The sequence below is a fragment of the Schistocerca gregaria genome, chromosome 3 (assembly GCF_023897955.1).
Source record: "Schistocerca gregaria isolate iqSchGreg1 chromosome 3, iqSchGreg1.2, whole genome shotgun sequence".
NCBI lineage: Eukaryota > Metazoa > Arthropoda > Insecta > Orthoptera > Acrididae > Schistocerca > Schistocerca gregaria.
In genome coordinates this window covers 561,875,932-561,888,150 of record NC_064922.1, presented here as the reverse complement: position 1 = coordinate 561,888,150, position 12,219 = coordinate 561,875,932, and the positions used below count along the sequence as shown (strand labels likewise).

Sequence of the window (12,219 nt, the reverse complement as noted above, 5' to 3'; positions counted from 1 at the left end):
AAAATGAGTTTCATTGTTTTGAGAAATTAAACTCCTAATAGGGAAACACACAGGATGACAAGCTTTATAAAAATATTTTATTATGAAAGCATTTTTGAAGCCAAGTCTACGAAAACTGGTGTTTGACGTCTCGGTTAGAAATAAACAGCAGGATTAACAAACAACTCCGACTCCAGCTGCCAGAATCGCTGTTTCGTCCGAAATACATTCGGGAAAGACGATACTTCTATGGCCTTAATTAAGGCGAAAAGTTTAGCAAGTGTTGCAATTTGTGAACAAAATCAAAGAAAGCTATTTACAGTCACCATGACAAATCAGCTTTGTCAGAAATGGATGCAAAAAGGAACGGCTTTTTGACATATTAATTTTCCAGTAGCCCTAATATACGGTTATGAAATTATTTTTGTTGTAATTACTACACAAATGGGAGTGAAGCAGCAAACGCTGAGCTAGTATGTCCATAGCCGTACATAGATTTCCTGATATTTGGAAGAAGTTGCGAGAATTGTGATGGAGACGTGATTTTTGCATCAATAAATGGCACGCGCTGATTATATTTTGTATAACAATTAATCTGACCAATCAGGGTCTCAGATGAGCAAGGTAGGGTAATGAATTCACAACTACCATTTCGGAGCTAATTGATATCAGAACTGATAACAGACAAGTGGCAGCGTTTCTGGTCCTCGTAGTTCTACACTACATTAATACTGTGAAACGAGATAATCAGCAACCAGTTGAAAAAGAATTGCCTGTTTCGCCCTCCTTCAGAAGTTTTACATATTTGGTTGTTTATTACTTCGTTACGCACAAAAACAGTTGCTGAGGATGGATAAAATACTGAATCCTGTTGAAACGGGGAAATGAAACTAGATATTAGTTAACACATGTGACACTCACATTAAAACAAACGATGATGAGGGAAATAAAACTGGAAACAAAAATGGAAATAAATATTCTGAAAAAGAGAACCACAGAAATGAGGTAACAAAAGAGTTATGCAAGGAAATAATAAAACGATTTATTGTGGCAAACATATTGTATCGATAAAAAGTGTGCTCTAGCTTCCTGTAGCATGGTGCCAGCAAAGCGTTCCCCTCGGTTCTCATGAATTAGCCACTGATTTATTTTCTCTTTGTTGCAGGTCACATCCAAATACTGCGATGGTGGGCAATAGTAAGTATAGCATTTTACTCGAAATTCTGGAAAGGTATTTACGAATTATTTCCCAGTTATCTGTAATGCAGGACGAAATGTTGTATGGTAATGAGCGGACGCTAAAATACACAGCCAAAGGTGACTGGGCAGAGGAAGATGCAATACTTTCGGAGCAGTGTATTACACACACACAGAGTCAGTGGAAATACGTATCGAATTAGTGTGCAGTGAAGTCGTGTTGATTCAGTGTGCTGATGTCAGAATAACGGTACAAGCGGAAAAGATAGAAACAATGTTTTGAAGGAAGAAACGGATCAATAAGAAATAAAGAAAGTAAATAAAGCGATGAAAGACAGAGTCACAGGTGCAACTGGATCATGATTAAACTGGCAAGTGCGTAGTCTTCCGTATGGTGTACAGAACGCAAAAATTTTTAATCGTGAAATTATCCAGTTACTTCAATTAAATATAAATAAATGGAATTTACTACACTAATTCAACTTCTGTGCGAGGAGAACTACTTTTCTGACCTAGAGTCAACGCTTTTATTGCTTCTATAGGAGCACTGACGTTGACAATGAACTTACAGATTGTCTCAGTGTGGTTACCATCGGTGACACTAACCGACTGAGGAGGCACGCAAATCTGAAGGTGATTTCAGTTGATATCCCTGAACCACGACGATGTAAAGCTTCTTTAATAATGCCAATGATATCGGTGACGTTTGATCTCACATTTAACTAACGGCTGCGGACTCGGGTTACCGTCATAGTATTACGTCGGTGCATTACATGTCGGACAGGACATGGGGTGTTTGGTGATGCTATATCCTCCATGAATGACTATGGTGCACGTAACCCTCTTGTGGAAAGTGGTCCATAGCTTTCCACTTTTAAGGTTTTCGATGGCGCAATAACAAAAATTTAACACTTCTTATTCTAAGAAGCTGAAAATAATTTTTTTTAAAGTAAACTAAAATACTGAAAATCGGCTGAAGTAAAAATTATTTATTTAAAGAAAGAGAAGAAAATTATATCTAAAATGTCCAAGCACTGGTGCCCAAGTTACTAAAATTAAGAGGGAAAGAAGCCACGAAGCTTTTAGGCACGATATGGTTTCCCACATATAAACTGAAAAGACGTTTACCATTCGCAGCTTTAATACCCAAGACAGAGGACAAATTCCCCGCCAAACTAGTTGACACCTTCTGCTCAATATAGAAACTGTTGTGAAACGCTGTTACCTTAGCGTCACAGGCGGAACACACGCAAAGTGGCGCTTTTTCATGGACCAGGTTGTCATGTTTAAAGAGCAATTCATTACCTATAGATAAGAAAGTTTATGTAACCACACTCAGGTACCTCAAGTTGTGTGACTTTAATATATTATCCAACCTCAGAAACTATTATATATTAATTACATTTCTAACTATAAAACAGGCTGAGTTACTAACTATTACCACCAAGAATAACTCCGAAAGTATGACAGGAGCTGAAAAGTTCGTGGGATAAAAGTTGCCGTGGACAACAGGGACCATAATATGACGTTAGTTTTTTGTTGCTAGGTGGGGTCGCTTCAGATATGTGAAGGTCAACTATAGTTTGGTACTTATTTTCTGATAGCGGATATCGAAACTAATCCAATGATGTGTAACAGTAAGACTTCTTAAGGTCAGCTAAGGTCAAAAATGTGGTATGAACGTCCATTCCCAGAATGTGTTCGAAGTGATGACCATTGGTTCAAATGGCTCTGAGCACTATGCGACTTAACATCTGAGGTCATGTCCCCTGGAACTTAGAACTACTTAAACCTAACTAACCTAAGGACATCACACACATCCATGCCCGAGGCAGGATTCGAATCAGAGACTGTAGCGGTTGCGCGGTTCATCTACATCTACATTTATACTCCGCAAACCACCCAACGGCGTGTGGCGGAGGGCACTTAACGTGCCACTGTCATTACCTCCCTTTCCTGCTCCAGTCGCGTATGGTTCGCGGGAAGAACGACTGTCTGAAAGCCTCCGTGCGCGCTCGAATCTCTAATTTTACATTCGTGATCTCCTCGGAAAGTATAAGTAGGGGGAAGCAATATATTCGATACATCATCCAGAAACGCACCCACTCGAAACCTGGCGAGCAAGCTACACCGCGATGCAGAGCGCCTCTCTTGCAGAGTCTGCCACTTGAGTTTGCTAAACATCCCCGTAACGCTATTACGGTTACCAAATAACCCTGTGACGAAACGCGCCGCTCTTCTGTGGATCTTCTCTATCTCCTCCGTCAACCCGATCTGGTACGGATCCCACACTGATGAGTAATACTCAAGTATAGGTCGAACGACTGTTTTGTAAGCCACCTCCTTTGTTTATGGACTACATTTTCTAAGGACTCTCCCAATGAATCTGAACCTGGTACCCGTTTTACCGACAATTATTTTTATATGATCATTCCACTTCAAATCGTTCCGTACGCATACTCCCAGATATTTTACAGAAGTAACTGCTACCAGTGTTTGTTCCGCTATCATATAATCATACAATAAAGGCTCCTTCCTTCTATGTATTCGCAATACATTACATTTGTCTATGTTAAGGATAAGTTGCCACTCCCTGCACCAAGTTCCTATCCGCTGCAGATCTTCCTGCATTTCACTACAATTTTCTAATGCTGCAACTTCTCTGTATACTACAGCATCATCCGCGAAAAGCCGCATGGAACATCCGACACTATCTACTAGGTCATTTATATATATTGTGAAAAACAATGGTCCCATAACACTCCCCTGTGGCACTCGAGAGTTTACTTTAACGTTGGTAGACGTCTCTCCATTGATAACAACACGCTGTGTTCTGTTTGCTAAAAACTCTTCAATCCAGCCACGCAGCTGGTCTGATGTTCCGTAGGCTCTTACTTTGTTTATCAGGCGACAGTGCGGAACTGTATCGAACGCCTTCCGGAAGTAAAGGAAAATAGCATCTACCTGGGAGCCTGTATCTAATATTTTCTGGGTCTCATGAACAAATAAAGCGAGTTGGGTCTCACACGATCGCTGTTTCCGGAATCCATTTTGATTGTTACAGAGCAGATTCTGGGTTTCCAAAAACGACATGATACGCGAGCAGAAAACATGTTCTAATATTCTACAATAGATCAACGTCAGAGATATAAGTCTATAGTTTTGGACATCTGCTCGACGATCCTTCTTGAAGACTGGGACTACCTGTGCTCTTTTCCAATCATTTGGAACTTTCTGTTCCTCTAGACTTGCGGTACACGGCTGTTAAAACGGGGGCAAGTTCTTTCGCGTATCGAATTGGTATCCCGTCAGGTCCAGTGGACTTTCCTTTGTTGAGTGATTCCAGTTGCTTTTCTATCCCAGACTAAAGCGCCTAGAGCCGCTCAGCCACGGCGGCTGGTCTATGACCATTGGTATCAATGCATTGCTGCAGTCATCTTATCGTGGATTGGGTGGTATTCCTTATCACATCGTACTTATCGAAGCACTTGCTCTGACAACTCGCTCTCGCATATCTTCAGGTGTAGTTGGAACGTCTTTATAAACAATGTCTTTTACGAATCCCCACAAGAGAAAATCCAGAGGCGTCAAGTCTGGCGAAAGGACCGGCTACGACACGTCTCCTCCGTGCCCAGTCCAACGATTTGGGAATTGTCTCAGCAACTCATTTCTAGCTATCAGCTTAAAATATGCCGGACACACATCGTGTTGGTACCACATTCTGTTCTTTGTTCCTAAAGGTAGTTCTTCCAATAACAGACGTAATGTTTCTTGCAGGAATGTGGTGTACTTCCTACCATTAAGATTTACATTTCCTTGGTTCGTGAATGGAGCCTCATCAGTAAATAAAATCACATTAATAAATGTGTCATCCTTCTTAATCTGAAGTTGAGCCCATCGCCAGAATTCAATGCGACGCATACAATCCGTACCAGTTAATTCTTGGTGGAGTCTGATAGGGTAAGGATGATATTTATGGCGATGCAGAATAGGAACAACTCTACACTGGCTCATGCCAGATATCCTTGCGGTTTGACGAGAACTAACACAAGGATTTCGAACCACAGTGGCAAGAGTACCTATTTTCGTTTCCTCGTTAGCAACTTTCCTTTGCCGGATATGTTTCCGATGAGTTAAAGATCCAGTTGTCCTCAATTTTATCATACACGTATTTAAATGTACGACGCGTAGAGTGAGTACGTTGAGATATATGTCTCTAGCTCTAACTGAATTTCGTTGGCATTCTCCGTAAATGAGAAGCAAATCGACTTGTTCCTCGAAAGAGTACATCATTCCATGCGCTTGATTCTACGATAATAGTCTTGCCATTCCTATCAGTGTCGTATTGCAAAACCGTCGAATGGTGTTTACATGTCAATGGCACGTTAGATGGATACACCGTATTCGGCGAATATTTACTATTTGCACGATGTACGAAAGAGAATTGTCAGGGAATGTGCCTCGATAAGTGCACTCAATCCATGATTAGAAGATTGCAGCACTGTATTCGTACCAATGGTCATCACTTCGAACACATTCTGTAAATAGACGTTTATGTCACCTTTATTACCTTAGTTGGCCTTCAAAGACGTTACTGTTACACATCATTGGATTCGTCTCGATAGCCGCTATCAGAAAATAAGTACCAAACTATAGCATCCCATTTTAAAAAAAGTTGACCATCATATCTCTGATGAGAACCCAGCTAGCAACTAAAACAACCGTCATATTATGGCCCCCGTTGTCTCATGCAACATTTGTCCCACAAACTTCTCAGCTCCTATCATACTTTCTGAGTTATTCTAGGTGGCAATAGTTAGTAACTCACCCTGTATATTTGTGGTGTCTTGTGCTTTGAAATAATTCAATGACAGAAGTTGAAAATTTATGCCGGACCGCATTATTTCCCATTTTACGCAGCGGACGCCTTAACGGCTTCGCCTATCTCAGAACGTTTTCTGTCCGATCTAGGTTCTCAGCTTATGACGTAGCGACCCTGTCGATTTACCTCAGTTGCTCGTGGCGTTTCCTGTATTCCCGCAAGAGGTACGGACGCTACCTCCTAGTGTGCGGCAAGCTGAGAATTTGGGTCAGAAGGAAATCATGCTCGTGTAGCAGAAATGGTTGAGGTGACCGCTCGCATAAAATAGGAAATCTGGATTCAAGTCTCAGTCCGGACAAATTATCAGCTTCTGACACTGAATTATTTCAAAGTCCATCTGCGGCTGATGTCGGTACCACCCTCTTAATATTAAGCTCATTGTAATTACGCTTTATAAATTGTTTTCTGAAACAATTAACATCCGTCCGTCATACAGTAAGATTTCCGCACACAGTAAGATTAAAAACAAAACTATACTCATAACGTTCATAATCACCTTAGTGTGACTGGCCTAGGCGTTGACCATTACCTTCTGTCATAGATGACATTGGCAGGCAGATATTAGGATGTTAGACAGGCACTGGCATATCGAGTAGGTGTGTACGTGAGTACACAGGCAGTAAGTCCGGCTAGCCGGAATTGGTTGCAAGTTGTGGGTAGACTGTCCCTGCACTTGCCAGCAATGACGTAAGCTTATGCCCATGACGAAAGTCCTGAGCGAGCGCCAACACGGATATTTAAGCGCCTCCCACAGAGAGTACGCAATTGTTTTCTTGGAAGCCACTGGTTTCTGCGTTCGTACACTTGGATTCTGTATGTATAGTGCTAAAGTAGTCACTGCCTTAGCCTTGTTTCCCCTCAAATGATGAAACAGAAAATAAAGTATTTGCCACATCCATTTAAAGATTGGCAAGACACACAATGCGCTCCGCTGACTATGGGCTTTGCTGGGTTGGGCAAAGCGTCCGATCGCTGCGGCGTCTTCAAGCTAGCTGGTCGCCGCGAAAAAACGAACTGGATGCTCGAGGTAGATGTGCCCAACACAGTTGCAGAGTTACCGACAGGGATCAGGTTACGTTGAACAGGTTTGCCTGTCCAGTTGCAAAATATAACACTAAGGCGCCACTGCGAATGGCAGAAGTGACTAAGAGAACTTAACGGCCGGCCGCGGTGGTCTCGCGGTTCTAGGCGCGCAGTCCGGAACCGTGCGACTGCTACGGTCGCAGGTTCAAATCCTGCTTCGGGCATGGATGGGTGTGATGTCCTTAGGTTAGTTAGGTTTAAATAGTTTTAAGTTCTAGGGGACTGATGACCACAGCAGTTGAGTCCCATAGTGCTCAGAGCCATTTGAACTTAACACAAGGACAACAGTAAAATATTCCAGAGTAAGATCATTGTTTTAGTAATAAAACTATTTTAGAGCTATTTTAAGCACCATCCTTCACCATACTAAATGAAAGACAGTGAGTGATCGAATCCCTCCAATTTCAACTTCCTGGACTTAATGGGTGATATACGTAGGAGGTAGCAATTTATTGTTCGACTCTTCTAAGAAAGTACGCTCTTCAAACTTTAACAGTAAACTACGTCGTGATGCAGAACGCTACTCTTGCAAGGCCTACCACTGTAGTTCGCTGATCTTCTCTGTGACGCTGTAGCTCTTACTAAAAGAACCTGTAGCGAAGCGCGCTGCGTTTCACTGAATCTTCTCTAGTTCCTCTATGAATCCTATCTGGTACGATCCAAAACCAACGAGCAATAATCAAGTATTGTTCGAACGAAAGCTTTCAGACAGTTCCAGGATTCTTCCACTGAATCTCAGACTGGCAGCTGCCTTACCAGCGTCTGGTTTTATGTAGATAGTAGTTCCGCTTTAAATCGCTCCATACCTACATCATATTCCTAGATATTTTACGGACGTCATTGCTTACAGTGACTATTCTGCGCTCATATAATAATAGATCTTTCTGCCTATTTATGCGCAGTAAGTTTCAGATGTTTCTTCTGAGGAACAGTTGGCAATCCTGCGATCGTCTGCAGGTCTTCCTGCATTTCGTTACAAGTTTCTAGCGTTGCTACTTCTCTGTATACATCGTCTGCGAAAAGCTTCATGGAATTCCGACATTGTATTTATGTGTATTGTGAAAAATAATGGACCTGTAACACTCCATCTGCCTACGATTAAAGTTGTTTTTAAATCTAAAAATTTGCCTCCGTTGAGAACGACGTGCTTTGTTCTAATTACTAGACACGCCTCAGGCCAGTCACACAGCGGCTCTGATATTCCGTTCTTCATAAGACAGCAGTGCAGAACTGTGCTGAACGCCTTCTGGGAGTGAAGGAACGCGGTATAAACCTGGTCCATGGCATCTACTGCTTGCTAGCTCTCACGGAGGAAGAGAGCGAGCTCGGTTTTACACGATCGTTGTTGGAAATGACAACCCAGATCATCACTACTGGCTGCCGGGCCGCATGAGGGGGGTGACGATCAGATTGGTTTCCCACTGCTGTCCGTCCCACGTCTTCGGCCTGGAATCTCGCTCACTATAGTCGAATTGTTTTCAGTGATGAGTCCCACCTCGAACTGATCCCTGAAGCCCATTGGAGACGAGTGTGGAGACGCCCCGGACAGCGGTGGGATACCAAGCTGAACGTCGGCCGCCATACGGCCCGATAACCAGGAATGATGGTCTGGGTGCCATTTCCTTCCATCGCAAGACTCCTTTGGCTGTCATCCGCGGCATCCTTACAGCACAGCGGTACGTTGACGATATTCTACGTCCCGTTTTGTTGCCCTTCATAGCAAGCTATCCTGGGCTTACATTTCAGCAAGATAACGCCTGCTCACACACAGCTAGTGTTTCTAGAGCATGTCCTCCTGGTGTTTCTAGAGCATGTCCTCCTGATTGCCAAACCCTACCCTGCCAGCGAGGTCGCCGGACCTCTCCCCAGTTGAGAACGTTTGGAGCATTAAGGGCAGGCCCTCCAACCAGCTAGGGATTTTGGCGATATAACGCGATAATTGGGAAGAATTCGGCACGATATCCTTCAGGAGGACATTCAAAAATTCTATTAATAAATGCCCAGCCGAATAACTGCTGGCATAAGGATCAGAGGTGAACCAATGCATTATTAACTTTCGCAGAGTTTGAAGCTATTTCTCTTGAATAAATCATCCAATTTCTCTGAAACTGTAGTCACTTGTTTGTCTGTACATGTACATCGCACCTACCAATGTCCGACCCATTCGGGTAACTGCTTCGTCGTGCGTCGTTTCCTTTTCCCTTACATTCTACACTCCTTCCCAGGAAGGGGAAACTTTATTGACTCATTCCTGGGGTCAGATACATCACATGATCACACTGACAGAACCACAGGCACATAGACACAGGCAACAGAGCATGCACAATGTCGGCACTAGTACAGTGTATATCCACCTTTCGCAGCAATGCAGGGTGCTATTCTCCCATAGAGACGATCGTACAGATGCTGGATGTAGTCCTGTGGAACGGCTTGCCATGCCATTTCCACCTGGCTCCTCAGTTGGACCAGCGTTCGTGCTGGACGTGCAGACCGCGTGAGACGACGCTTCATCCAGTCCCAAACATGCTCAATGGGGGACAGATCCGGAGATCTTGCTGGCCAGGGTAGTTGACTTACACCTTCTAGAGCACGTTGGGTGGCACAGGACACATGCGGACGTGCATTGTCCTGTTGGAACAGCAAGTTCCCTTGCCGGTCTAGGAATGGTAGAACGATGGGTTCAATGACGGTTTGGATGTACCGTGCACTATTCAGTGTCCCCTCGACGATCACCAGAGGTGTACGGCCAGTGTAGGAGATCGCTCCCCTCACCATGATGCCGGGTGTTGGCCCTGTGTGCCTCGGTCGTATGCAGTCGTGATTGTGGCGCTCACCTGCACGGCGCCAAACACGCATACGACCATCATTGGCACCAAGGCAGAAGCGACTCACATCGCTGAAGACGACACGTCTCCATTCGTCCCTCCATTCACGCCTGTCGCGACACCACTGGAGGCGGGCTGCACGATGTTGGGGCGTGAGCGGAAGACGGCCTAACGGTGTGCGGGACCGTAGCCCAGCTTCATGGAGACGGTTGCGAATGATCCTCGCCGATACCCCAGGAGCAACAGTGTCCCTAATTTGCTGGGAAGTGGCGGTGCGGTCCCCTACGGCACTGCGTAGGATCCTACGGTCTTGGCGTGCATCCGTGTGTCGCTGCAGTCCGGTCCCAGGTCGACGGGCACGTGCACCTTCCGCCGACCACTGGCGACAACATCGATGTACTGTGGAGACCTCACGCCCCACGTGTTGAGCAATTCGGCGGTACGTCCACCCGGCTTCCCGCATGCCCACTATACGCCCTCGCTCAAAGTCCGTCAGCTGCACATACGGTTCACGTCCACGCTGTCGCGGCATGCTACCAGTGTTAAAGACTGCGATGGAGCTCCGTATGCCACGGCAAACTGGCTGACACTGACGGCGGCGGCGCACAAATGCTGCGCAGCTAGCGCCATTCGACGGCCAACACCGCGGTTCCTGGTGTGTCCGCTGTGCCGTGCGTGTGATCATTGCTTGTACAGCCCTCTCGCAGTGTCCGGAGCAAGTATGGTGGGTCTGACACACCGGTGTCAATGTGTTCTTTTTCTCATTTCCAGGAGTGTATTTCGGCATTTTCTGTCTATCTTCTGTTTCGATGCTATCGTGATCACGGCTGCTATCATTCTCATTCAACAATCTGAAATCATATGCTCATATGGATAAATACAGGTATCTAACCAGTTACGGGATGAAACTAGAAATTGTTGACAAAAAAAAAAAAACAGTTATCATTTCCCCAACGTACTAAGCTGAAGCTGAAAATTAAAAGCCCAAAAACTAAACGCAAAGAAAAGAACAATTGAGATAATTCTGGTTGAACATCATCAAAAATTGTCATTTTCATTGCCATCGCAGTAGCGAAACAGGGAATAAGCATATAAAATGATTTATTCTACATCTATCGGAACACTTCACATCTGATCACGTTGATAGATTCATTGCATTACTTTCACATTTTCTATTTTATTATCTGGCACTATAGCGGAGAAAAATATGCTTTGAAAGCTAGATTATTTGAGATGGTTACCTGAAGTGTGCACCAGAATCATTACATGACCAAATGGATGCGGTAATCTCCCAAAACCACCCTCAAATTGACCGGTAGGATGGAATTTCAGCAGCCTAGGAAAGAACCAAAACAGTGCATGGCTGCAGACCCATTACTTTGGAAGACTACAGAATAGTTGACCGAATTGTTTACTTTCCTACAGGAGCAGTGGCTCTGATGATTTTCTATAATGAATATTTGCCAGTGATTGGTCCACGTACGTCATGCCGCTAGAGATCTTGTCGGTGTGTGCAACGCAAGTGATGTCAGTGGCACCGCTCTGGTATTCGGGATACAGTTACGATGAAAGAGATAACCGTTAGTTGTCTGTAAGGGCACGAAGAACATTATTGTCTACCGTTGTGAGTGTTGCAGGTGTTCACTTTCTGTTGTTGTTGTTGTTTGTTTTTTGGCGAAGGACACCAGACAGCCTGGTCATCGGTCTCATCGGGTTAGGGAAGGACAGGGAAGGAAGTCGGCCGTGCCCTTTTGAAAGAAAGCATTCCTGCATTTGCTTGGAGCGATTTAGGGAAATCACGGAAAACCTAAATCAGGATGGCCGGACGCGGGTTTACTTTCTGTATTCTTTATATTGTTTCTACTTTACTATCGCCTGTGTATACTGTTTTGTGACAATATGCAAAATTTCAGTTTGTTCCTTTAATTTTGGACACCAGTGTAGTTTTATATACGGTTTTAGTGCTTACCGTTGGATTTTGTGACTGTATTTTCTCAGTATTTCGCTGTAAAAACCACCCAGTTTTGCCAGATGGTGTTGCAGTTATTACAATTTGAGAAACCATGCGCACAAGTAAATGTTGGATTCGCTCTGTCACGAAATAATCTGTGAACACTCGTAGTCGCCTTCCTTCGTGCAAGCGTCGTCTGCGAACCGCTCTAGTGTAATACATTAAAGAGATTAATAATGTTGTACTCAAAGAAATAATATAATTTTTAAACTTGCCTTGTTCCTCGTGGTTCAAGCTATCTC

General features: G+C 44.1%; 1 protein-coding gene across 1 annotated transcript in view; it reads left to right on the top strand.

The window, feature by feature from the left end:
- LOC126355462 (protein enabled homolog) overlaps positions 1–12,219 on the top strand; it is a 501,028-nt gene that overhangs the window by 323,209 nt on the left and 165,600 nt on the right. The window contains exon 2 of the mRNA XM_050005778.1: positions 1,145–1,176. Coding sequence (XP_049861735.1) covers positions 1,145–1,176 — 32 coding nt within the window. The remainder of the gene's footprint in view (positions 1–1,144; positions 1,177–12,219) is intronic.